The sequence below is a fragment of the Myotis myotis genome, unplaced genomic scaffold (genome assembly GCF_014108235.1).
Source record: "Myotis myotis isolate mMyoMyo1 unplaced genomic scaffold, mMyoMyo1.p scaffold_m19_p_18, whole genome shotgun sequence".
NCBI classification, from domain to species: domain Eukaryota; kingdom Metazoa; phylum Chordata; class Mammalia; order Chiroptera; family Vespertilionidae; genus Myotis; species Myotis myotis.
In genome coordinates, this window is record NW_023416322.1 from 23,068,172 (window position 1) to 23,096,009 (window position 27,838).

General features: G+C 40.8%; 1 protein-coding gene across 1 annotated transcript in view; it reads right to left on the minus strand.

Annotated features, from left to right (window-relative positions):
• The window catches only part of PAPPA2 (pappalysin 2), a 241,901-nt gene that overhangs the window by 84,925 nt on the left and 129,138 nt on the right, over window positions 1–27,838 (minus strand). Inside the window, exons 9-13 of the mRNA XM_036344757.1 lie at window positions 22,882–22,973; window positions 19,607–19,800; window positions 16,783–16,929; window positions 3,081–3,216; window positions 2,427–2,643 (exon numbers count right to left, since the gene is read on the minus strand). Of these exons, the coding sequence (XP_036200650.1) occupies window positions 2,427–2,643; window positions 3,081–3,216; window positions 16,783–16,929; window positions 19,607–19,800; window positions 22,882–22,973 (786 nt within the window). The remainder of the gene's footprint in view (window positions 1–2,426; window positions 2,644–3,080; window positions 3,217–16,782; window positions 16,930–19,606; window positions 19,801–22,881; window positions 22,974–27,838) is intronic.

The window sequence follows — 27,838 nt, forward strand, 5'->3', positions numbered from 1 at the left end:
GTTCCCTGTGTATCAAAATTTACTTTATTGCACTGATTTGCTGGCGGAGAAGGAAAAGCCAATTTGCATGGTTCCTGTCAGTCAGACGTGGTTTGGAATTGCTTATGCATTCCAGATACACTCTATGTATACTGGAGAGTCATATCTTGTTTCTGCTGGTTTGCATGCATGCATAGGAAACTTGTTTTTCCCCTAGTGCCAAGTGAAAATAGGTGAAGAACTAGCAGCAGTGCAGCAATAGTCTCCGTTAATCAACCTCTTTATCAAAACGTCATAGCTGCAATAGTGAGAATCCCTGTCTCTTGAGTCTACTGAGGCTGTGATTTCTACTTTTCGGGCTTGCTTGTTCAGTTCTCTTCCATGGAGCATTGAGAGATAAAGTCTGTAACTGTCACTCAACACAGTTTCTGATCCCTACTATGTGCCAGGCCTTCTGCTAGGTACTGAGAGATACTGAGCAGAATCCCCACTGCAGGCTGCTCAGAGTTTAGTGGGAACAAACTGCAAGTAAATAGTTACCACCCAGTGTGATAGATGCTTTTGTAGAGTGTGGGTTGTGTCCGAGACCCTCTGGAGGCAGGGAGGGAGTCTGCCAAAACTCCACTAAAGAAGGTGAATCCTGATTGTGAAGCATGAGTTTAAGTGGACAGGGACTGGAAGGCATTCAAGAAAGTAGGAACACTATGTGCAAAGACATGAAGCTCATCAAGAACACATGTTTCAAGGACCTAGAAAGATTCTGTATGGCTTGAGGCCAGAGGTAGAGCCAGTGGAGAAAATAATTTGAAAACACATGAGAAACAGGCAATAATTCTAGTAAGCAATGTTATTTTAATAGTCTACATTCTTGTGTTAATATGTGATGATGTTTGTTCACTAAGAAGACTTAGGAGTTGCAGATAAATTAGCTAATGTTCCAGTGTGCATTACCCTGACATACTGTTTCTCTCTCCCCAGCACTTGCAATAATACCTGGCACAGAGTTCGCACTTAACAAATGTAAACCACTATTACTGCATGGGGTAGATAGCCTCTAAGGTGGCCCCTAATGGTCCATGCCCTGATGCAAATCTCTCCCCTTGAGCATGAGCTGGACTTATTGACACATTACTAAGGAATAGATAATACCAGACATAGTGGTATTCACTTCCAACATGATATTATAAAAGGACTGTGGCATACTTCTGGACAGTTGCATGTACTCAAATGCTCTTGCTCTCTTTGTCACTTGGACCATTAGTTGCCATGTCATAAGGACATTCAGGCAGTTTATGGAGGAGCCCACACAGCAAGGAGCAGAGCAACGCCTTCATGAGCATGCCCACTGTCTGCACCTGGGTAAGTGAGCTTGGATGCCAATCTCCTGGGGTTTGCCAACAGCCATAGGAGTGAGCTCGGAAGTGAATTCTCCAGCTGCACCCAAGCCTTGGCCAACAGCTGGATGGAAACCTCATAAGAGACTCTGAGCCACAGGCACCCAGCGATGTGCATCGATATTCCTGGCCCACACAAATTGTGATTAAGCCACTACATTTTGGTGTAATTTGCTACACGACATAAGATAATTAAGATATTATACTAGTGACATCTACTCTTAGTCCATAACTATGGTTGGGTTTCTTGTATACCTAGGTTGGGTATGGTGGTATCAGACTTTCTCCTTGGTGATGGATCATGGCCTGGAAACCAAGCTTTTGTGACTGTGATCCCAATTGCCTAAGGGACCACACTCCTTGAGGGACTGAACCTGTTACCTAGTGTCCCACCCAACTGATCAGACCATTCATAGAATGAGTCCAGCCCAACTATGGCAAAGATTACTGTGTTTGGTGTGCTCCCCCATCAGGGCCAATCTAGGCACTCCAACACTAAGGATTAGAGTTCCTCCACTACCTTCGGCTAAAGTCCAAGAAAGGTCTATCTATATGATGACAAACACAGATGTCCTCAAAAAGACACATGTAGCTAACATATTCTTGCTTTCCATATGTAACTCTACTTGATTATATCACACGCCTTGGAAACTGTTAGCCTTGCTAAATACACTGTTCAGGTGGGAGCAAGTGAGAAAGCCTAGATTGCTTAGGGAACACTGGGTTTTTGGCCACAAATTTTTGGCAGTTTATATAACAAGATTAATTTAAAGGCAGTGGTTTTATACATAAAAAATATTTTAAGACCTTGTAAAGATGTTAAATATTTACATAAAATATTATGCTCAGTAAAGAAATGAAAAACAAAATATAAAACCCAAATAGGCCTTCTACCAATGGTTCTTTGCTTACTTCTTATGTCTTTTTAGCAGTTCTTAGCCTGTTTTTATAGTTAGTGATTAAGCACTCACTTCATACACAATGCTGCATATGGAACTGATAGCATCTCATCACAGCTACGTGGAAAAGAAAGGAAGGAAGAGGACTTTGTACCTCTGTCCCTGATGATTTTGCCCCTCATGCTCTGGGACGCAGTCATTAGGAAGTGAAGGATTCAGGTGGGAGGCTGTCCTGAGAGCCACTGCTGAGATGCCTATGAATGGGGATGAGAAATTCAGCAGCACAGAGGCGGTAAGGTGGGAGAGGACATTCGGGTGAAGGGTCACATTGACAACCAGTGGGTTATGTTGGCATGACAGTTCATAGATTCCTGGAGAGAAATAAGGACATAAATCATACGTTAAGCCATTCAGGTAGCTCAGTGATTTTTAACCGGTGTATTGCAAGAATTTTTAAACCATGCAATACCTGACTATTTAGTCAGAGGCACTGACCTCTTGTCTCTCAGATTGTCAAATGAAAAAAATGACAACAGCCAACACAGTAGCCATCCAGTGTGGATGAATCTAAATTATACCTTTTCTTTTTTTGGTCATATTGGCAAAAAAAGTATTTTTTTTTGGTGTGACATGAGATGAAAAAGGTTGAAAATCACTAATGTAGCACCATTTTTTTCATATCTAGTATTCATTTTAACTTCTCAATAGCTGTGTAACATGCCTAAGGTCCCAAACAATATCAGAGGCAGATATGGAGCAGACTCCTGGTCTATGGATTGTCTTCTAGTAGCCCTATTGTCAAACTCACCAAGAGAGTGGTTGTTTCCACTGATATCAGTCAGGTGGACAGTCACTGTGGGCCGCTGACGTTTCCCAGATACCAGGCCATCAGATGTCAAGAAAATAAAAATTGTTGTGGCCACTCCTGGTCTACTGAAACACACCTAGGCATAAGCACAGAAATGTGTGAGCCATTATCTCCATGGTCTATCAAAACACATTAAGTAAGAGCTCCCTTCTCCCTTACAAATGAGAAGAATGTGGAGTAGGCACACAAAGATGTCCAAAGTCGCAGCAAAAGTTAAGTAAAATTAGACGGAAAGAAGATAACTTTCAGCTACTGAGCTTCCCATCTTTTTCTGGGAATTCTGGCCTCAGCTGTTCCTTCTTTGCTTCAACCAGTCTTTCTTTAAATGCCTCAGAAAGGTCATTCAAAGAGACAGTAAGGCACCACAGGACCAGCCAATACCTCCTTGTTTCCACAGTGAGAGTGGTGGACAAAGACGGTCACTGAGGTAATGTTTTGCTCTGATCCAGCCCAGCTAATTATTCTTCCCCACCTCCCCATCTTCTCCTAACATTTTTATCAGAACCTCCCACTTAGTACATGAACTCTGACATGGGGAGAGGTTATTGCGGAGCCTGTTGTGTGTGATATTAGAAGCTGCCGAACTGTTTATTCTTATGTGGGTCTCCTGGTGCGCCAAGTATGTATGTCCTATTCTTGGCTGGAAAATAAGCCAACACTGAGGCACAGAAAAACCTAGTTATTTATAAAGAATATGCCTCCATGGTTAGGCTGATTAACAATCAAATAGTCTTTCAGAGTGAACTATGGAAGTCTTATCCCTGGAAATCCTTTAATATGAAAGAAAACATCAAAGAAGTGGGGATGACCCGGACTGCTGCTTTTTTACACTGAAATCATTTGAGGTGGTAATTTTAATTTCCTATAGTTAAACATTATTCTTTCTTTTCCTGATTTTCACAGGGGAGCTTTTATTTTTCTATATAGGACTTTATTTATTTACCCTTTGGATTACATACATATTCCAGATATTTGTTTACTGATTGCAGATTGATTTTAGTCTGTAGAAGGACAATTATATAGCAAATAAAGTAGGGACATACTAGGAAACCATAAGTGGATTTGACTCTCTTTTTCTTCTTTTTTATTATTGAATTTATTGGAGTGACAATGGTTAATAAAATTACATAGATTTCAGTGGTACATTATAGTACATCATCTATATAATGTATGGTATGTTCAACATTGCTCTTAATTTCTGTTGAGAAGGAATTCCCACCTTCCCTGGTGTTATCTGGGAGTTACATTGTTAGAACCTGTGTACATTTCTAGCTTTTTTTCAGGTTCTGAGGGTGATGAAGCCCAGGAAAACTGTCCCTGGAGTAAAAGTGAGGTCCACATGGAATGGCAGGGACCTCCTCTCAAAAGTAAATCATGTTTTCCATTTTCACGAGAATTCTTCCTTGTCCGCAGACTAAATTTCCCCAAGTCTTGGTGGTGTGTTTATAGTGTTCATTTGCACTGCTGGCTTAATTAGGGGATTTTATGATTTGCAGTGGTTGATGGAGCACAAGTCTCCCTTCTTCCTCTCCTCCTTTGAGGGAAAGACCAGCAACACTCTCTTTTTACAGTGTCTTTCCTCCCTTTTTCATTTCCCCTCTTTGACGTAATAAATATTCCTTTACAACTTAAGAAATATCCAGACCCATAGATTATGTATGGCTTGCAATATGAGGTCCTTTGTCCCTGGCTGGATGAGGGCTAGACATGAAGCAAACGGTAAGGTAACCAACAGTCTCGCTTCTCGCAAAGCCCTCAACTCTAGCTGCAAAGGACATCAAAGTCCCCTGGGAACGCCCACAACTTCTTCCTTTTCACACACCACAAAAGAGACTGAGTGCTGGAAGAAAGTTCTGGGTTGTTTCCTGAACCAGGAACCGACAGAGTCTAAACATGGACCTGGTGGCTTTACCCCAAAGGCCTCAGACTTGAAGAGTGGGGTGGATTCAACAAGGAACAAGAAGCCCAGTCTTCCCACCTTCAGTTAGGGTCCCACGCAGACACCATCCACATGAAACTAATTGGGGTAGGCCTGATGGTGTGGATTTCTCTGTCCTGAGGGCCTGTTCCCAAAACCTCCAACTCATTTTACATCTTCCAGAAATGTGTCTCTTTGCTCTAAGGGTCTTTGAATACCAATCACTTTGAACCCTGGAGCCGGCTCCTGGTAGCAGTGTCCCTCTCTGAGCCTCCATTTGTGGAATGTGGCTGTGCCAGGATTTCCAGGCCCTGGCTCTAGCAGAAAAAACACAGGTGAGGCTTACAAAGGAGACAGAGGCAGCGGAAAGCAGGGATAAACAAAGCAAAGAAAGGCAAGGATCTGATAAAGGTATAAGATGCCCACTCGGGTATTTCTTCTCAGAGCGACACAGAAGAGGGAACTAAATTCCATTCTCATCGAAACAACAAATAGGCCCCATAACAGCAGCAAGTAAGTACAAACTCTCTCATACAGCTGTTGGGCCCTCAAAATCAGAGGTTAGTTTGAATCTGCACACATGTGCCTAATCAATCTGAGTGGGATAAAATGGACCAACTATGTTCACCATTCTGGAGAGAGGGCTGGCCAGGCAGACCCCTGGGTTTGATTCTGAGCTCCCGCTTAACTCTCTGGGTAAATCTGAGCAACCCATCATCTCTCCTCTCTAAGCCTAAGGTCCCTCTTCCCCACACCTGAGAAACAGACATACTACCAATCTCACGAGGTTACTATGAGGATGAGATGAAATCATCTAAAAACGCATAGAACAATGCTTATCATCTAGTAAGGGCTCAATGTTCAATAATTCTTATTTCAAAAAAAAAATTTCTATTTTGTTTATACTTCAGGAAGACAAGGATAAAAAAATAACATTTTTAAATGAAACATATATCTGCACATTTAGCATCTAGAGAATTGTGATTTTCTGAACTGTATATACTATTTTAAATTGGTCCTTATAGAAATGTGAGTTGCTACTCTAGGTTCTACTTCCATAGAAACTGGCAATATTTGAGGCTCTTGGTTTGGAATGTATCTCTACTTTATAAGTGGAATCTATGAAAAATACATTATATATACATCTATAACTCTTTTATGAGACTTTTCAGGAAATTCAGTTCAATATACAATTATTAAAAACCTACTTTTGCCTGGCCTGTGTGCCTCAGTGGTTGAGTATCGACCTATGAACCGGGAGGTCATGGTTCAATTCCAGGTTGGGACACATGCCCGGGTTGCAGAATCCATCCCCAGTAGTGGGCATGCAGGATGCAGCTGATCAGTGATTCTCTCTTATTATTGATGTTTTTATCTCTCTCTCTCTCTCTCTCCCTTCCTCTCTGAAATATATACACACACACATATATATACACACACACATATATATACACACACACACACATATATAACATACTTGTGTTATACATATAAACTTCTAGAATTTACAGTATAATTAGAATATTAAATGTGTATTCCTTATTCAAACACAAAATATTTTTAAAAGTTATCTTTCCATAGCCAAGTCACAGCTGTTTTAATACATATAATAGTCCAAACTATTTTTTACTTCATAAAAATAATGAATTTTGTGTCCCTAGATATGAAAGATAGTCAGTGACTGAAGCAGAAAATTTGGCCACATGAAGCTTTTACTAATTCTACCCCCATGCCACCTTTGGCATTACAAGTAGGACACCCTTCTAACTGCCACACAAAGTGCATTGTCTGAATAGCTGGCCCTACCCCCTTCAGGACAAAGCACCTCAGATGCACCTTTAGGGAGATTACTCAGTTCTGAAATGAGCATCTGGCATGCCCCAAGAGAAAAAAACAGGAAGATGCCAAGAGGGCAAGAGAATTGTAGCTTTATCTATAAGGTTTTATTATTTGTCTTAACAAGGAAACTAAATTCATGTCATACATGGGCGACATAAAATGAATTTGAACATGGCTCTTATGAAGAAGAAAAACTATAGGTGGACATCAGAAAGGAGGTGAGATCTTTTAGAAAAATGAGTGATTATTGGGACTGAGGAATGTTCTCAAGATAGAGGGATTGTCAATGAAATTAGCTCAGTGAATCCATTGCAAAATACTTTGAAACAGAGAAAACATAAATTGGAAGGATGGATGACGGACAGACGGATGGATAGTTACAGACAGAAGTAGAAAACCAGTCCCACACCCTCAGTTGCTTTTTCATCCAAAGCTTGCATATTAACCACCGGATCTAACTTCTGGCCACTCGTGAGGGCAAAGCTGAAAGAATGTTTCCCTAGCACAGAACTGTTTGGGCTTAAGAAACCCTCTTCAATGTGTCTGCTGGGTAGAAACAATATACTCCCAAGCCAAGCATTTCAACTTCCAGGTCATCCTCTGTGGTGGTCACTGGAGAGTAGACCCTGAAACTATACCACAAACTTGAAAAGAATCTTCTTTGAGGTTTTAGGATGCTTTTGGTTAGTTACAGGGTTGTTATTATTTTTCCTGTGCCTTTTAATCTTCATTGATCTATGGCACTTCCTGGCTCAGAGAGAATGGGGAGGCCCTTGAATAGGATGAGGTGGGCAGACATCCAATCTGGTTGTGTCGCACTTGACAGTTTGCCAAGTGTGATCCCATGCTGTGCCAGAGCCTCCATCAGGCTTGTTGGGTTTCTACTCCTATTTGAGATTTTTGTTCTATAATATCCCCAGAATATAAAGGTTATATTATAGACGTGGAAAAAGCAGGATTCTGGTAGCTTAAGTGACTTCCTCTAGCTAAATGCTAGAGAAGCAGGAATTTAGGTTTCCAACTTTGTTCTGTATTCTTTTGACTGCCCAATGGTTGTTAATTTGGGGTGTGCAGGAAATCACAGATTCCTTAAAAAATGTGTTGACATTTGTGTCCCTTCTACCTCCCAAAATGAAGTCACACAAACACGTAGGCCTAAAAGTTTCATTCAATTTCAGGGAGCTAAGAGAACCCTTTAAAAGCCATTAGCAGTCCAACTGGGAGGGAAGTTGTCAAAAGAAATTAAGAACTCCTGCACTATTGGTTGACTCATATGTCTTTTTGTAGATGAAAAATTATCAAATATTGGAAATTTTATATGGATCCCCCTAATAACATTGCGGCCTGTGTAGATTTCAGAAATTTGACAAGGGAGAGATTAACTTTCAAAGTTTTAGGGAATTCAGCTGAAGTCCAAATTTAACAGATAAAAGAAAGGTGTGAGGCAACTAGCCTCTTGCCACTGAGCTGTCTTGGCAGTCTCCATACCAGAGGATGTGAGTCAAAATGCGAGTGAGTTTTGAACCTGGTTTAACTTCATTCCCTTGTCCAAACCCCTCTCTCTCTTGGTATTGGTCAAAACCCAGGTGATGTTCTGTGTTGTTCCTTCAGAGTACAAGTGAGGCTATAAACACCGTGAGCTTATGTGGCTCTTTTTTCAGAAGCGTGAGGTCATTCTGTAAAGTTAACAGGGAACCACCATGATGACCCTCACTGTCCAAGGGGAGACATTTAAAACGTGTGCTTTGGCAAGTCAGTGGAAGGTTCAGATCAGAATCAACTCATTGGCTCAATTCTTCCTAAGAATTTTCCTCTCTGTGATGTTAGACATTAGGGCTAAGTACGTAGAGACTCCGTGTTAGAACTTGTGGGACTGAGGGGTATCAGAAACAGACAAAACCAAATCTTTAGTGAAGGCTGTGGTCTGTCCCAGACCCCCTCCTTCATGACTGAGCACTCTGTTTCTGGAAACTGGCCTCAGAGAAGAAAACCATTACAAGGTCAGGCCACTTTGCTGGAATGGGAGAGGGCAGAAATCCCTGTCCAATGGCCTTTTGATAGAAGTGAGTGGTACAGGTGGGCCAATTCAAAAGCACCATCCCAACTCCTGTGGATGGGATGCTGATGGCTTCATGTGGCTATTTTTCCCTCTGCCTATTCCTATTTATTTCACTCCCCGATAGCTGTTGATCCCAAGGAAAGTTCTTGATCAATCTTTGCATGGAACACTTCATCTCAGAGTCTGAATCCTGGGGAAACTCCACTTTTGACAAAGACTGAGCAAGAGACAAGAGACAAGGTATTATAGAATATAGATGGAGAGGGTTCTCTTTGGAACAAGAATGCATAGGTGAGGGGATGAAGGAGCACTCTGAAGAATCAGGCAAGCTTCCTTCTGGTTAAGAAGTGCTATCTTAATTATTCATGATGCTGGGAGTCTGCTCAGTTGTCATGTCCAAGCCTGTAACAGCTTCCATGAAAATCAATAAAAAGTTAGATTAGCAGTAATCAGATAGGAAAGTGGACAATGAGTGCTTTACTCTCTGGGGATTAACTGTGTAGGCACAGGGACATGCCCTTCCTCTTTCAATATACCAGGCTAGGTTGGGATAAAAATAAAAAATCATATATACACAGTCATCGTTGCTTTCTCGGGATTCCCCAGGCAATGCGGGGAACTGCATAGGTTAATTTTCCAAACAGAAGATTTTCTTTTGAAAGGCAAAAGCTTTTTAGAAATTTCAATCATGTGTCCAGAAATAATTCCAACATATACTAGGAATCCTGCCTTCCTAAATAGAGAATTCTCTGGCTAGTTGACATTCTACATTTCTACCTTGCTCTGGGTGCCACAAATGCTCTTGAATGCCAACTGAATGTTGAGCAGCAAGGCCCTAAAGCCATCAATGGATATAACTATTTTTGCCCTTAGCATCTGATGACCTAAAACTGTTCTCTTATTAATAATATGTGTTTATCTCATTTTTTTAAATGTACCATCAAGCTTAAAATAAAATGCAGACCTGGAATGAATTGTTTAGTCCAAACACTTCATTTTAAAGCTAAGAAAACTGGTGCCCAAGAAAATTATATGATTTATGTAAAGTCTCTTGACTGGTTAGTGGCAAAGACAGGGTTTTAAATACTGTTTCTCTGAGTACATGTTTCCTCCCAATTTTTAAATTCCCTACTAATTTGTTGCTCCTTTTCTATGCCAGACTGAAAATTCAGAAAACTAATATTGTTAGAATTCCATGCAAAAGTAAACAGTCTCTAACAAAGGGTCTTGTCAACTTTCCTATGAATAAAGTCAAAAAATTCAAAGTAATAATTGGACTTGGTGCCTTCTACACATAAACGCTTTTTTTTCTTTTTTCTTTTTTACTAAATCATGAAATTTGGATGGTTTTCTGGATGGTTGAAGTAATCTCTAAGTAGAGTATTGTCACCTGACTGATTAAATTAAAAAGAATTAGAAGGATTGCCTGATTTGGGAAAAACAAACAAAAACGAAATTTTAATATCAGAGCAACAAGTAATTTTTTAGCATAAGTATGTCTTGAAGCTAAAGTAGGACTTATTTACACTTAAAATTCATTCACTGTTTATCTGAAATATTTTTTTCTGCAATCTGAAGTTGAAAAGTATAAGAAGGCACAATAAAAGAAAAGAACAGATCAAATAAAGAAAAACAGAGAACACTAATAAAAAAGAATAAAGGAATGGAGGGAAGGATATTATAGATAATTTTAACAAACTAGAGAGAGAGAAATGTTAAGGTGGGTAGACACTTTTTGACCAACAAATAGAGAATACACATTTCTAACACAAACTGGTCCTTAATTTCCGAATGAATAAAGGCTCACTATTTAAGTGCTTCCTAATAAAATGTAGGTCCAAGAAGAAGAGGAAAAATAAAAATCTCCATAATGACACACAGCTGGCACAATAAAGTTGTTATAGTCTGAAAAATCAGTGCTAGAAACAAACAAAATGCTTTTAAAAACCCATGATTTTAAAAAGAAATTATGAGATATTTTAAAATACTTAGGGCAATTGATAATGAAAGTTATGTATGTTGACATTCATAGGCTACAATTATCGGTATACTTTGAGGGTGGAAATTAAGGAACAATGAAAACAAATTATTCAAGGATTCAATACAAGAAGCTAACAAAGAATGCAGGTATAAATCCAGAGACACCGGAAGAGAAGAAATGCTAAAGATAAGAATAGAAATCAGTGATTTATCAAACTAGAATGATAAAAGAAAGAAAACTGAAAGCTAGTTTTGAAGAAATCCCAGACACGAGTAATCAAGGAGAAAAAAAAGAGAAAAAGAAAGTCCAAAAATATGTAATATAAAGGGATTGATAACTGTAGCTAATATAAAAATACATTATGAACAACTATCAGCACTAAATTTGAACATGTGGAAGAAATTAATACATTTCTGGAAATATCAAATAGTCCAAAATTAGAAATGAAAAATTTAATATTTTAATAAAAACCAAAATCATTTAAATGACAATCATAAATCTTTTCTCTAAGAAGCCCAGGCCCAATTGGTTTTATAAGTGGGTTCTGCCAAATTTTGAAGGAACAGGTAACTCCTATTTGATACGTGTCATTTCAGAAAATTAGAAAAAGGGGAAACTCCAATTTCATAAGGCTTGTATAATCTGAATATTCAAAAAAGAAAAATATATTGCCGAAACCGGTTTGGCTCAGTGGATGGAGCGTCGGCCTGCGGACTGAAGGGTCCCGGGTTCGATTCCGGTCAAGGGCATGTGCCTTGGTTGCGGGCACATCCCCAGTGGGGAGTGTGCAGGGGGCGGCTGGTCGATGTTTCTCTCTCGTCGATGTTTCTAACTCTCTGTCTCTCTCCTTTCCTCTCTGTAGAAACTCAATAAAATATATTAAAAAAAAAAAAGAAAAAAAAAAAAAGAAAAATATAAACTAATTCCACATAAGAAAAAAAATGCAAAGATCCAAAATAAAAATTAACCAATAAAATCCAAGAATATATTTAAAAAAAACAAGTTTACTTCATGAAGGCAAAAATGATTTGATATCTAAAAAGTAAAATAAATCTATCGATGTGATTCAACATAATGATGGATCAAAGGAGAAAAATCACGTGATTATGTCAACTGATGAAAATCAAGTGTTTGATTATTTCAGCTCATATATACCAGTATGTTTTTCAAGAAGCAGAAGAAGTTATCTAAGGCTTATTCTGAAATTTACATGGAAAAGTAACTGTTCATAAATAATAGCTAATGCAATTTTTGACATGTGCCAACAATGAAGGGGAGACATTCTCTACTAAGTATATTTATATAGTGAAAGTTATAGAAATACATAGCCAGCATCGTACTCAAAGGGCAAAAACTACAGCATGTCCCTTAATCCTCTGAGTGCCAATCAATATCCTAGGAACTATGCTAAAATTGCCAAGGCATTTTTGCTGATTTTACAGCAGTTTAGGAAAAAAATTATGAATCGCAAGTAAATGAAGTTACATATTCAAAAACTTAAGGAAACCTTTACTACATTGACATATTTAGCAATATCATCATCACTAATAAAAGCAGACTTAGAACTGGATGCCATTTCGAAGCTTTGATAGCGTTCCCGGCACTTTTGGCGAAAGACAGGAGCACAATCGTGCTCCCCGGCACTCTAGGGGTGAACATCGAGAATAAAACAAGAATGTCCACTTTTGCCACTCTAATTCAACATAGTAGTGAAAGTCCTAGCCACAGAAATCAGACAAGAAGAAGAAATAAAAGCCATCAAAATTGGAAAGAGGAAAGCTGTCACTATTTGTAGATGGCATGAAACTGTATATAGAAAACCCTAAAGATTCCACCAAAAAACTACTAGAACAATCATGATCAGTGACCAATTCCATCACTTCTTTCAAAGTCTATCACAGATTGATTACTGTATCCCTGCCCTTTGGTTCATACAGAGACAGAAAAGTGTGTAGTTGTGTTGCCCCCATCTCCCAGTGATAAAACCACAAGGCATTTTACAAAAATTGATAATCAGAAGAGGAAAGTTGCCAATAAGAATAAAAGTGCAGCAAACAAACAAACAGAACAAAAAAAAAAGAAAAGATAATGGTGGAGGTGAAATCTGAATTAAAGGTAAACAGAGTTATAGAAGTAATAGCTGACTGTGGGAATGCTGGGGCCACTGTCATTGGAGAGATTCTAAGTGTCCAACCAGAGGAGCTCAGTGACTTTAAACTTGTCAATGTGAAAGAGAAGTGGTGCTGACAAAAAGGATGAAGATGCCCAGAGGGAATTAGTGCAAAAAAAAAATCACCTTAAAAAAAACCTCAGAATTATTTTATAATCTTGAAAGCTTAAAAAGGATAAATTTTTTTCTTCAAAGAAAACTCCAGGTTCAAATAGCGTCACTAATGAATACCTCCCAAATTAATACCGACCTTGCATAAAATATTCCAAAGAATTGGAGAAAAAGGAAACTTATTTTTGGAAGTAAAATCTAGCCTTCATAATAAAACCTGACAAGATGGTAAACTATAAGAAAATTGGGAGCCAAGCTCTAATGAACACAGATGAAAAATCACTTAAAATATCCACAAAATCATTTCCCAAATTACTGACAAAGGATTATACATCACATCACCTTCAAGTTGTTATTTTTTTTTCCAGGTGTGTAAGATTGGTTCACATTTAAAAGTTTATCAAAGTCAAGATAGTGACAGGACAAAGGAAAAAATAATAAGAACATCACAGATGCAGAAAAGCATTTGATAGAATAAAAACTGCCTTTTGACTGACAACTATAAAATGTTAAGAGAAACTAAAGATTTAATTAACTGAAACAACATATTAGAAGAATAATATGTTAAAAAGAGCACTCTCTCCCCAAATTGACATAAATTCAATGAAATCCCAATTAAAATTGCATCAGATTATTTTTTTCACATGTAGAACTGAAGCTGATTATAATATGTATATGGAAATTCAAAGGAAAAAAGAAAGTTTAGAACTTACATTATCAGATTTTAAGACTCATCAAAAACATTCAGGAAGTAAGAGTGTAATGTCGATGCAAGATCAGGAGAACAGAATAGAAAATGAATAAGCAAAACAAATTGAAACCAGAGGGGGATCCTTTACATGCCCTTAATTTCAGAATGGCTGAAATTAAGGTGTCAGGTACCACATTTGGTTAAAATGTGAAGCAATTGCAATATTCATAAGCCTCTGATGGGAATGCAACTACTGTGAAAAAATAAGTGGGATTATCTATTGAAGCTGGTCAATTGCCTATGATCTAGCAGTTCTAAATATACTCAACTAGTTCTATACATTCACCACAAGTAGTGTACAGAAAGTTTATGGCAGAACTAACTACACTAATAAAAGAGAAACATGCAAATTGGTGTCACTCCGCTACCCTTCCCATTGGCTAATCAGGGCAATATGCAAATTAACTGCCAGCCAAGATGGCAGCCGGCAGCCAGGCAGCTTGAAGCAAACATGAAGATTGCTTGCTTCAGTGACGGAGGACTCCAACATTCCCCACCGGCTGCTGCCGGCTTCTGAGCTTTCAGTTTGAAACATTGTTACAAATATAGAAGCTAAACAAAACACCAGAAACCAGCTTTCAGCCAGCCAGGATCTCAGAGCTGGAGTTGAAACAGTGTTTCGATTATAGAACCCAAACAAACCAGATACCTGCTTTCAGCAGCCGAGGCCTAAGAGCTGGAGCCAAGCCTCAGAGCTAAAGCTGGCCCAGAATAAAAAAAAAAAGAAAAAGAAAAAAAGGAGCAGTTGGGAGCTTCAGTCACCCGCCAGCCTGAAAACAGCCCTCAGCCCCTCACCCAGACTGGCCAGGCACCCCAGTGGGGACCCCCACCCTGAAGGGTGTGTGACCAGCTGCAAACAGCCATCATCCCCTCATCCAGGCTGGCCAGGCACCCCAGTGGGGACCCCCAACCTGATCCAGGACACCCTTCTGGGCAAACCAGCCGGCCCCCATCCATGCACTAGGCCTCTATCCTATATAGTAAAAGGGTAATATGCCTCCCGGCACCGGGATCAGCGTGACAGGGGGCAGCGCCCAAACCCCCTGATCGCCCTGTGGCTCTGTGTGTGACAGGAGGCGGGGCCATAACCTCCCTATCCGCCCTGCTCTGTTCGTGACAGGGGAAGGCACCCCAACCCACTGATCAGCCCTGCTCTGTGCCTGATAGAGGGGAGCTCCCCAACCCCCTGATTGCCCTGCAGCTCTGTGTGTGACAGGGTGCGGTGCCCCAACCCCCTGATCGGCCCTGCTCTGTGGGTGATAGAGGGCGGTGCCCCAACCGCCCCCCACGGGCCCTGCTCTGTGCGTGACAGGGGTTGGCGCCGCAACCTCCCCATCGACCCTGCCTGGAATGTGACCGGGGGCGGTGCCCCAACCCCCCAATTGGCCCTACCCTGAGCGTGACTGGGGGTGGCATCGCAACCTCCCGATCCGCCCTGCTCTGTGCATGACAGGGGGGGGCACCCCAACTCCCCAATCGGCCCTGCTCTGAGCCCGACCAGGGGCTGCACCTAGGGATTGGGCCTGCCCTCTGCCACCTGGGAGCAGGCCTAAGCCAGCAGGTCGTTATCTCCCGAGAGGTCCCAGACTGCGAGAGGGCACAGGCCGGGCTGAGGGACCCCTTCTCCCGCCCGAGTGCACAAATTTTTGTGCACCGGGCCTCTAGTTTATATATATAAAAGCCCAGTGACTGTTATGGTGGAATGACCAGAACGACTGGTAGCTATGATGCACTCAATGCAGGAGTTGCCCTCTGGTGGTCAGTGCGCTCCCACAGTGAGAGTGCCGCTAAGCCAGAAGCTGGGGTTACGGCTGGCGAGTACAGCAGTGGTGGCAGGAGCCTCTCCGACCTCTGCGGCAGCACTAAGGACCCCTCGGGGGATGTCTGACTGCTGGCTTAGACAGATATCCCCTGAGGGGTCACATACTGCAAGAGGGCGCAGACCGGGCTGAGGGACACCCCCCCTCCAGCGCACAAATGTCATGCACTGGGCCTCTAGTTTGTAATATAATAGAGAAAAACTAAAAACAATCCACATGCTCATCAATATTGATAAAGTGTGATGTATCTCTGCACTGGAATGCGACATTGTAATGATGAAAGTACATACTATAAAGGTTCTTACAAGAAGTTTAAAACCAGACAAAACTAACCTATGGTGCTAAAAGTACAAACAGTAAAAATCTCTGTGGCATAATAACTGAGGAGAATGACAGAACCTTTTGCAGGTGATGTTAATGTTCTGTTTCATTTTTTTTAATATATTTTATTGATTTTTTTACAGAGAGGAAGGGAGAGGGATAGAGAGTTAGAAACATCGATGAGAGAAAACATTGATCAACTGCCTCCTGCACACTCCCTACTGGGGATGTGCCCGCAACCAAGGTACATGCCCTTGACTGGAATCGAACCTGGGACCCTCAAGTCCACAGGCTGACGCTCTAACCACTGAGCCAAACCGGTTAGGGCTAATGTTCTGTTTCTTGATCTGTGTGGTGGTTAGAGTGTATACTTTGCAAAAATTCACTCATCTGTGCATTTCTGATCTTGGCACTTACCTGTATGTCACACTTCAATAAACTACTTAAAAAGAAGCATAAATTTCAAAAAGAGGTGAAAACAAATCCAAAATGTAAACACACTGAGATGACAAAAGGAAATATTCTGACAAGCCATTCCAATGAATCATGTTTAAAAACATACATACATATACATGCACACATGTATGCATACATGTGTATAAACACATGCACAATCTATCTGCAGCTTTTATAAACAAAACACACACACACACACACATATGGGCCACTTACTTTGAGCCAAATCTCATCCTCTCTCCCCAGGCTACCTTCTAGCTGCTCACTGCCTTCCTCCTGAGATCTGTTTCCACTGGGGACGCAGGGAAGCCAGCCAGGAAGGGGACGGTGGTCCGGTAAATCTGGATGGTAGGATGTGCAAATCTGAAATGCAATTTCAACCAAAAATTAAATGTGGAGGATGAGAGATTAGACAAGGAAACTCTCCAGCTCAAAGCCAAAGTTTTCCTCTTTCTCTGAGTGTCTAATAGTTGCATTATTGGCAGAACACTTTTCTCAGTGTAGACCAGTGGTTCTCAACCTTGGCTGCACATTAGAATCACCTGGGAATCTAATGAGGCCCAGAAATCAGGATTTTAAAAAGACTCCCATGTGAATCTAATGTGCAGCCAAGGTTGAGAACCACTGGTGTAGAGCAGGGGTCCTCAAACTTTTTAAACAGGGGAACAGTTCACTGTCCCTCAGACCGTTGGAGGGCCGGACTATAGTTTAAAAAAAAACTATGAACAAATTCCTATGCACATTGCACATATCTTATTTTGAAGTAAAAAAACAAAAGGGGAACAAATACAATATTTGTATTTGCATGTGGCCCGCGGGCCGTAGTTTGAGGACCCCTGGTGTAGAGGAATGTCTCAGCCATCTCCATTAGCCTCCAGAGAGAACTTGCCTGGGTAGAAAAACACATGTGCCAACTCTCAGCCCAGCATCAACCAGGGGATCTTGCCCCAAAATAGTCCTGGCACATTCAAGGCAACTGTTTCTGGAATTAGCCAGGAAAGTCTGTCCAGGATGATGGTTAGATCTTTACCTTGCAGGACCTACTTGCCCCAGGAGAGAGGCTACTGAGTCAGGGAACTGCTGAGCATTCAGATTGGCAAAGGAGCCAGAGGTGAGAAACTTGTCCCACTTCACTTAGGGAAGACGGACCGCTAGACTAAAAGCCACTTTAGAAAACTGTCACTAACAGAATCTCCCAACTTTCCTGGCTTCCTGGGCACCAGAACTCTTGAGAAAAATGCCAGAATTGGGTTGAGGGAGTGTGGCCAACGTGGCTAATTGCCTATCCATATCCATTTCCCCTTACTTTTATATTAACAAACTCCAGTTTTGTTTCAGGGGACAGTGTATCTCGCTATAAATGCTCATCTCCTCAGGGTCCCTTACAACTAAGAGTGATTAAGTGACCTGGATCTGACCAATAAGATGTTGGTGGAAGTCTACAGTGTTGAACTTCCAGGAAAGCTGCCATTTTCCCAATAAAAATAATAGATGCTAGCATGCACTTACTTCCCTTCTTCCTGCTTGAAATGCCTACTTCATGCCTTGAAGAACAACAATCATTTTACCAGCAAAAGGAAGAAAGTTGCAAGCCAAGGATGCAAAGAACTAGACCCCAGGAGACATCTGGGTCTTTGACGAGTTTCTAGAACTGGAGCAGGAACCTTAGCTGGTCCCTCAATCTCCTGGGGATGTCTCCACAAGTCTAAAATCCAGGGATTTCACCCTGGCCTAAAATACTTAGAGCATTAAATCTCACTTCTCTGGAAAGGAATGTATTACCCATTGTTATGACGAATGGAAGAGTTTATTTGGCAACAGACACACCTGAAATAATAGCTAACAGCCAAGCTCTTAATCTGCTTTTCAATATTCAACTATAATTCATAGAAGTCAATATTTAGAGTCCTCAGAGGTTCTCTTATTTATTTAGCTGGATATTCTAAAAAAAAAAAAAAAATGTACACAAAAGATTTGTTCTTAGTACTAACTCCAGAGTTTCTTCAATAATAAGAATTCTTTTTTTAAAAAAATATATTTTTTATTGATTCTTTACAGAGAGGAAGGAAGAGGGATAGAGAGTCAGAAACATCGATGAGAGAGAAACATCGATCAGCTGTCTCCTGCACACTCCCCACAGGGGATGTCCCCGCAACCAAGGTACATGCCCTTGACCGGAATCGAACCTGGGACCCCTGTGTCCACAGGCCAACGCTCTATCCACTGAGCCAAACCGGCCAGGCAATAAGAATTCTTTAAATCAAATTATACTTTGCTCTTTAACATATATTTATTTTTTAATATATTTTTATTGATTTTAGAGAGGCAGGGAGAGGGAAAGAGAGAATCAATGATGAAAGAGAATATTTATGGGCTGCCTCCTGCACGCCCCCTTACTGGGGATTAAGCTGCAACCCCGCAACCTGGGCATGTGCCCTTGAACAGAATTGAATCTGGGACCCTTGAGTTCACAGGTTGATGTTCTACGCACTGAGCCAAACCAGTTAGGGCTTTAATATATACTTTTAAAATTTTATTTGATCTTTGTAGTAAATCATTGAGTTGAATGCAAAACAATTAACATACCCATTTTATGTATGAGAAAACTGGGACACAGAGAGGTTAAGTGACTTTTCAAACGTCACATAGTAATAGTAATAGTTATACTGGTGGATCTGGTAGTGTAATCCAAGCACTCACACTCTTTCCTGCTTCTTCTTCTTCTTTTAAAATAAATTCTCTCAAACACAAAGCCCAAGTGTAATTTCTAATATGTGTACTTCTAAGGTTAATTTTAAGTTGGTTTTGTATACCTGGAAGCCAACCACTATATACCTGGAAGCCAACCACTGCATAGTCAAATGAAAACTGACGAGAGTTCCTGGGGGGAGGGAGGGGGAGATTTGATTGCCAGTCTAAAAGCTTTTCTAGACTAGCTTATCTTATTCTTAGTTCAGTAAGGACCAAATGTGATGCCAAAGTCAGGAGAAAAATGTCAGTTCACAATTTTGTCAGACTTGACTCTTCTGGCTTCACTTACAGTGAAATGAGGTTCTCCTGTTACCAAGGAAACAGGACACTTGTTCTTGTCTTCATAAGCGGAGTAAGCATGGGTAGCCCACTGATCCAGGTATCCACTGGGAGTGTAGAGGCCACAGTCTATGAGGCTGGTTTCCTTCTCAAAAGGTTCACATATCCCATCTCCCTCAAAGACATAGCACAGGCTTGGCTCTCCTGCCAAAGAATATCATATGACATTTGAAAATGTGTTTTTATATATGTCATGTAAAAATACATTTTTTCGCCAACCCATTAGAGAATCCCATAGTTGACAGTCTAAATGCCCACCCCAAACATGCAGACCACACACACACACACACACACACACACACACACACACAACCCTAAAGAAGCAGAATTCTTTTCCATTGGGAAAGTGGTAGAATCCACCTATATAATAAAGGTATAGAAAGGGGTGGGATTGGGGGAGAAGAAACAGGGAGGAAAAATAGTGGCTGTGGGCTGGATGAAGAAATAAATTTTAAGGAATAGCTGAGCAAGATATTTAGGGGAACGGTGATATTAGAAAAGTGGATAAAAGAAGGAAGAGAATTTAAATAAATTATATGATGTTTTAGATATTTGGGTCCCTTTCATAGTTTTTGAAATATTAAAGCATTTGAGGGATTGGTTCTCAATTACTTTTCACTGCTGAATTGTGCATTTTTAACTCACTATGCAACTGATCTGAAATTGGACAATTTGGGCTCCAGGTTTACAAGGGTTACTACCTATTGTTTCTTTTAGTATCACAGCAACCATGTGAGGTATGTGTTTTCTGTTGTTTTCATAAATAAGAAACCTGAGTTTCAGTGATTTTAAGTAATTTGTCAAAGTCCCATAGAGCTTGGATTTGAGCCAAGCTTACATGATGGGGGTAATGGGTTCCCATTACTCCACCCTGCCTCAAGCTCAGACAGGACTGTTCCATACTCGCTCATAGGATAACTCTAAGTCAGTGATCGGCAAACTGCGGCTAGGCAAACCGCAGCTCGCGAGCCACATGTGGCTCTTTGGCCCCTTGAGTGTGGCTCTTCCACAAAATACCAGCTCTTCCACAAAATACCGACTTCTGCGCATGGGCCTCGAAGTTTCAATCGTACTGTACGTGCGCGCCTGCACGTGGTATTTTGTGGAAGAGCCACACTCAAGGGGCCAAAGAGCCGCATGTGGCTCGCGAGCTGCGGTTTGCCGACCACGGCTCTAAGTGAATAGTACTTACCTATTGCTCTTTAAACTAGCTTCAAATGTAGAAAAATGAGATGCAGTCATAAAGCCATTTATTAAGTTCTACTGCTTTTTCTACCAAAATGTGGGACAATTATTATTAGCAGCACAATTCTAATTTTGCACTTCTACTTTAACTGCACATGAAAACAAAATCACGATTCAAACTAAACCAACCCATAGGTACACATTCAATACATTATTACTGAAATGTACTGTTACTATATCAATCATTTTAATTCTTCACAGCAATACCACAAGGCTTTTCCAGTAATTTTCATGGCTCACTAACATGTTTATTAACCATTTTTCCTTAATAATTTATTCAAATCTAAGATCCTTCTGTGGTAAATTGAGCTTTACTTGCCAGGAATAAGCCACTGTTCCAAGGACTTGGTTCTAAACCTATTTGGGGCTTTAAATTCCTGCATTTAATTAAGCCTAGGGCCTGTTCAAATCACTCCCCAAAGCCAATATATGTGTATTTGGAATGACTTCCCCATGATGATTCTCTCTCTCCCTCTCATTAATAGATACATATACATACATATTTATGTACATAAATGTATATATTTTAGACATAAGTACATATATGTATATCTTTTATAATGTATATATTGTTTATAATATATATATTTGTTTTGTTTTTCTACTTATTAACCAGTGACTGTTTCTTCTTGCTTCTCTACATTTTTTTATCACGTACTTAAAATTTTTGCCTCTGTCTTTTTCAAATCCACCTAAAAAATAACAGACACTTTTAAAACACATTTCACAATAATTTATTCAAACCTAATCTTTGGCGAAATAATGAAATAGAACTATATGCTTAGCCTACTAGAAATGTATTACTCACTGAAACAGATGTCTGACTGTGGAATATATCATGTTTAACTTCACCCTGTAAAAGTTAGGTGTAGTCTTACTGGAGTTAGAGACTCAGGAAATATGAGGCAAACTTAAAGGGATCAGATGTGATAGCAATCAAGTGAGGTTGGTTCTGAAGTCAAATGAGATTTGAGCTGCACTGGAGAAGGCACAGTGTTTTGGGAGCAGGGAGGAGAGAGAGAGACTTATTGTGTGTGTTCAATATAAGCCCTCTATGTATGACAAAAAGAGATGATGCAAACAGAGGTGGGATTAACAAATAGTTGTGTACACAAGGGGGGAGGTAGTGGGTTCGGCATATTCTGCACATCCAGGCCACATCTGGAGTCTTGAGTTCCTTTCTGGGCATTGACCACATGACGCATGCCAGGTCCAGGGTAAATGGGGAAGCGACTGGAAACCTAAGCACCTGATGAGGCATTTGGATTGGAAAGGAAAATAATAGGGAGGCATTTCTGAATGGTAGTCAAATCAAACCGTGTAGGGGGAATGATCCTCTGCAGTTTCGCAGCAAGAAGAAAGCCCCGGACTAGTATTAGGAAAGCTGTGTCCCAGGCCTGGGTCTGCAGGGACCTTGCTGTAATGCTATGGATGAGTGGCTGAAATGCTCCCAGCCTCAGTTTCCAAACCAAGGAGAGGAGAATTTGACGGCAGATAAAGCCATTTTTAAATAGAACAGTATGTTTCAAGGTGCACTATTCACTGCTAGAAGTGTGTAATTAGACCTACATACAGGGGCCCATGTCTCAGGAGCTGTAGAAGGAAGCTGGATGCACGTCACTACAGGCCTGTATACAGGCAGGGAGCAGGGTGTCTCTAGGCTCATATACTAGTTGGATGGATGAAGATGCTCCTTGGCTCAAATTCTGACGTCACCATCTCTAGTTATTTAAGAGAAAGCAAGATACCTAAGGTCCCTAGTCCTCGGTTTAGTGACCTTGTACTTAGAGTAGGGATTAAATGAGATAATGTATGTGAAACAATTAGTGCCTGGCACACAACAGACCCATCAAATGTCATTGTCATTATTATCATCATCACTAAGCTGTACGGTACAGGATGTCACGAGTTCACAAAAATAAGACATGAAGATACCTCTAAACCTAGGACATGAGCCTGCACAGGTGTTCCTAAACTCACCTGCACAGTTGAAGCCTTCCTCAAGGTTGCATGTCCTTGAGCAGCCATCTCCGCTCAGAAGATCTCCATCGTCACACTCTTCCCCTAGGTTCCTAGAAATAAAAACAGGCATACACATAGAAAATGGTTTCTCTTTCTCACTACCATCATTTTAACTTCTTTTGTATATTAAAAAGTACATGTATGAATGATTCCACCTATACATAGAAAATAAAGAACAAAATAAATGAACAAAACAGAAGAAGACTCATAGATACAAAAAACAGACTGAGGGGAGGGGTGTTGGAGGCTGAGTAAAAAAGGGGGAGGTATTAAGAGTACAAATTAGGCCCTAGCCAGTTTGGCTCAGTAGATAGAGCGTTGGCCTACAGACTGAAGGGTCCCGGGTTTGATTCTGGCCAAGGGAACATGCCTGGGTTGTGGGCTCGATCCCCAGTAGGGGGTATGCAGGAGGCAGCCTATCAATAATTCTCTCTCATCATTGATGTTTCTATCTCTCTCTCACTCTCCCTTCCTCTCTGAAATCAATAAAGAAATATATTTTTTTAAAAAAGAATACAAATTGGTAGTTACAAAATAGTCAAAGGGATGTAAAGTACAGCGTAGGGAATATAGTCAATAATATCGTAATGACAATGTATAGTGCCAGGTCGGTACTAAAAATATCAGGGGGGAGGGACACTTTGTAAGTTAAATACTTGTCTGACTATGAAACTTACATAAAATAATATTGAATATCGACTGTAACTGAAAATTTTAAAAACTGCAAGCTGGAAAAAAGCGGGAGCTAGAAGAATGCTTTCACACACACACACATTAAGTATAGAATTATAGAATTAAGCAATGACAGTTGATTGTAATGTCCAGTGGGAATTCCTCTAATGCAAAGTAGCTCATGGCTCAGAAACATCTAGAAGACCCATGAGGGTCCTAATGGTGTTTCTAGTAAGTTGTCTTGAGCTAGAAAATGCCAACCAGCCTGTTATGAATGCAATCTGAGAAGTAGTGGATTTGGTGAGGAGGAAACTGCTTGTGATGGGTGGGTCTGTTTTCTGTTCTTTTTATCTATTTCTTTGTTTTCACTGTTTTGTTCCATCTATATGCAGTTGTGTTAGAGTTAGGATTTTGTAAGAATGAAGTCTGTCTATATACCAAGGGACACAGCAGCCAATTGCAGCCTTCCCTCAGGCCAGGCATCTCTAAGGCTGTCTTGCTCCCTATTAACACTTTGTGGCAGCTAACATGTATTGCAGGGCAGAAACATACAGGATGGGGCAAAAGTAGGTTTACAGATGTTCCTATCCTATATAATAAAAGCCTAATATGCAAATTGTCCCCTCAGGCAGTCGTTTGGCCAAGAGTTCGACTGCTCACTATAACGTGCGCTGACCTCCAGGGGGCAGTGTGGAACATGGCAAGCATCCACAATGTGCTGCGACCTCTTGCCAGCTACCTGGGGGCAGTGGTGATGGGGACAGAGGTGCAGTGAGAATGCCAGGTGTCTGCCAAGCTTGCTCTCACTCCCCCTCCTACCCTGCCCCTGATGCCAGGGCTCATGCGCCAGGGAAGCGCCCCCCCACCACCACCACCACGCCCACGCTCAGGTGCTGGGTGCCCATGAGGAGCCCACCCCACACCTGCGTGACCTCTTCCAGGTGAGCTGGGCTACAGCCACTGGGACCACAGGGGCCCACGCTGCGTCCTGGCCCATGGCATCTGGCTGCGCTCACTGCATCTGTGCGCGAGGACTCAGGTGCCATGACTCAGGAGGAGTGGGATGCATGGGGGCTTGGGGGCCCAGGTGCTGCCCAGGGCCCAGAGGTTATTTGGGACCTGCCCTTCCATGCCAGACACTCGCACTTTGATGACTGGCCAGGCCTAGGGACCACACCCGTGCACAAATTTCATACACTGGGCCTCTAGTGAAAAATAATACAAAAATAAATAACAATAAAAGAATAAATTGTTTTTTGCATACTAACAACTGTAAACTAACTTTTGCCCCACCCCCCCCCGCCCCCCCCCCCATACTGGGAGAAGAAAAATATCATTTTTGTTTTGAACCTCAAAAGCTAATACAATGAGCAACTAAATTTGGATTGAGATGGGGGAGTTAGGTTAGAGTGAGGGGTACATGAAGCATGTTATGGGAAAAAAATAGATAAACTTCAGTTAAAGCCACTTTGAAAGAACCAAGATTCAGCTGTTGTAAAATGGATTGAGGGTTTCCATTGTTTCTCCTTGACTTTTTATCATGTCAAAAATGGACACACATTTTAACTCAGTAGGCAAAGGGTTTTGGAATGCTCAAGTTTTTCAGACCCAATTCATCACTAATAGCTACAACTATTGCTTAAAGTATACCTCCTCATAGTGATGGAATCAAGATTAAGTAATTAGACATGAAAATGCTTTGAAATAAATTAAAAATATGATATAAATGCAATTGTATAATAATCATATTTTAAATGATAAGGTGTGAATGGAGAAAAGATAGATGACATATAAAAATAACATAATTAAGGAAATTAAGGAAACTTCAAGTTCATTTTCATCTTGAAGATACTCTAAACAATATAAGCATACTGTATATCATCTCATGTACTGCTGCCTAATAGAAATATAATGAGACCCATATTACATATACTTTTCAATTTTCTAGAAGTGACATTAAGACACTGGGGGATAGGAGGAGGCTAGGGGACTGTCAAGGGCTGGGGGGGAAAAAAGGACACATATGTAATACCCTTTGCAATACTTTAAGCAATAAAAAAAAATAGAAAAACAAAAAACAAAAAACAAAAAAGAATATAATGGTTACTTTAAAACAAAACAAACAACAAAACAAAACAAAAAAAAAAGTAAAATGAAACAGGTAAAATTAGCTTGAACTATATTTCATCTAGTCCAATATATCCAAAATATGGCATTATCAATAATTAAAAAATTATTACTAAGGTACGTTACATTATTTCTTTGAATTCTACGTCTTTGAAATCTGATGTCTATTTTTCACTTACAATACATTTCAATTCAAACACCTAATCTGTCTTCAGATTTCTTAAAATCTATAGTTGAAACGGTAGATCCACCTACCCAAATTGCTCCAGAGAAATTTAAAGTTTTTTAAATAACTGAATCAAGTTTTGTTTTTTTGAACTGACTTCAAATAACTTAACATTAAATGAAATTCCGTTTCTTAGTTATGACTGCCACATTTCAAAGGCTCAGCAGTCACTCTGGCTAGTGGCTCCCATACTGGGCAATTGGTAGGACCTCTACAGACTTTGTCTTGGTAGTCTTATTGATCAGTGGTTCCCAAAATGACAACTTCCAGCTTTTAATTAAAAAACTTACTTAAACTAGAGTCTGAGCATGACTTCTTGGGGACCTGTGATTCCCTCAGAATGAATTTCTCGAGTTAAAAGGTGGATTAAATAATTTGCAATGGCTCCCTCTTGTTTTATGTGTAATTGGGAAACTCCAGCTGAGACAAAGCAGCAATTCAGAGACATCTTCCTGCTGGATGGCAGAACTAAGTGAGACTCTTTACAAGACGGAATATAACGGGAGCTTAAAGGTACATTTTGATAAGGAGCCATGGGAGGCCCAGTAGCCAGGCAGGCACTGCCTCAGGTGAAGCTGCTTCAAGGCACAGGAGAGAATGTGCAATACCAAGTTAGGAAGAGGGACCTTAACTCCTTTTGCCCAGACCCCCAGGCAGATGTGGCATCATGGGACCTCAAGTCAGCTGCCATCAGAGAACAGATGTAGGAGAGGCTACAACATAGGACAGAGTGTTTTGTTCAAGGAGGGCTCCACCTGGGTAGCAATGGGAACCATGCACCCCAAACACCTCCACTGGTGGGCAGCAGACTTAAAAAGAGGCAGCCAGAGTGGGGAACCCATCAGCTAGACCTATTCTGTGCACAAGCAAGGCTTCCCCAGGGAGAAATTTGATTGTGATGGGGAGGGGAGAGAGTAGGCAGCATGCAGAGACTGCGTGAGGCAAACATTGGCAGTAAACTAGTGAGGTTTGGGTATTCAAGTAACCTCAATAACCTCCATATATTACTGAGGTCTGAGAGCATTTGGTGTTTATACTTTTATGAAAAGCAATAGGTTACACTAAAACTTAAGGACCTTAGGAGACTGAGAAGATAAATAGTGTTTAGTAATTGCTAAACAATGGGTTGGGATCCCAAGAGAAGTTATGGAATTGCTTGCTATAAAGGCTTCATGATACAATATATTTTCACCTGGTCTAGGGAATTAAAAATAACTAGGTTGTTAGCATGCAAAATCTAGGACAAATCACGGTCTCCTACTCCCAGCAGCTTGTGTACGTGGCAGGTGGTGTCAGAGGAGCATCCAGGACAGGTTGATATAGTGTGACCCCTGGGACATGGGAGTTTTCTGTGCTAAATTTGGGAAAGTCCCAGGAAAACTAGGTGATTAGTCTTCTAGGTTGATATTGCAAAAGGGCAGCAGATAAAGGAACATAGAATGTTAAGATACCAAAAGGGGAATTCCACCTTTATGTTGGTGATTTTATAGAATAGCTGCAAACTACATTGCATGAAGGTCTTCTAAGGGTCCAATAAGTGGCACTCAGAAAGCTCTACTGGCCTTCCTCAGATCACACCGCTAGTTAGGAGTGACAGGCCACTGATCCACAAGTATCCTCACATCCTCTTGTAGCATCATTTGGCAAGTAACCTTCTTCCCTACAAATGCCTTCCCTGGACCACAGTTCTCTGAAACCTTAAAAGCCACCCACCCATGCCCTAGAATCAGCCTATCTCAGTATTGTGGGGTCAAATCTAAATAAAAGTGGGTCCCTCCTGAACTATGCAGGAATGTGAGTGACCTCACAAGATCACTGCCAGGTCCCAGAGTACCCTGTCACTTTCTTTTCCAAAACAACTCCCACTGAAACTGGAGGCGGACCCTCCCA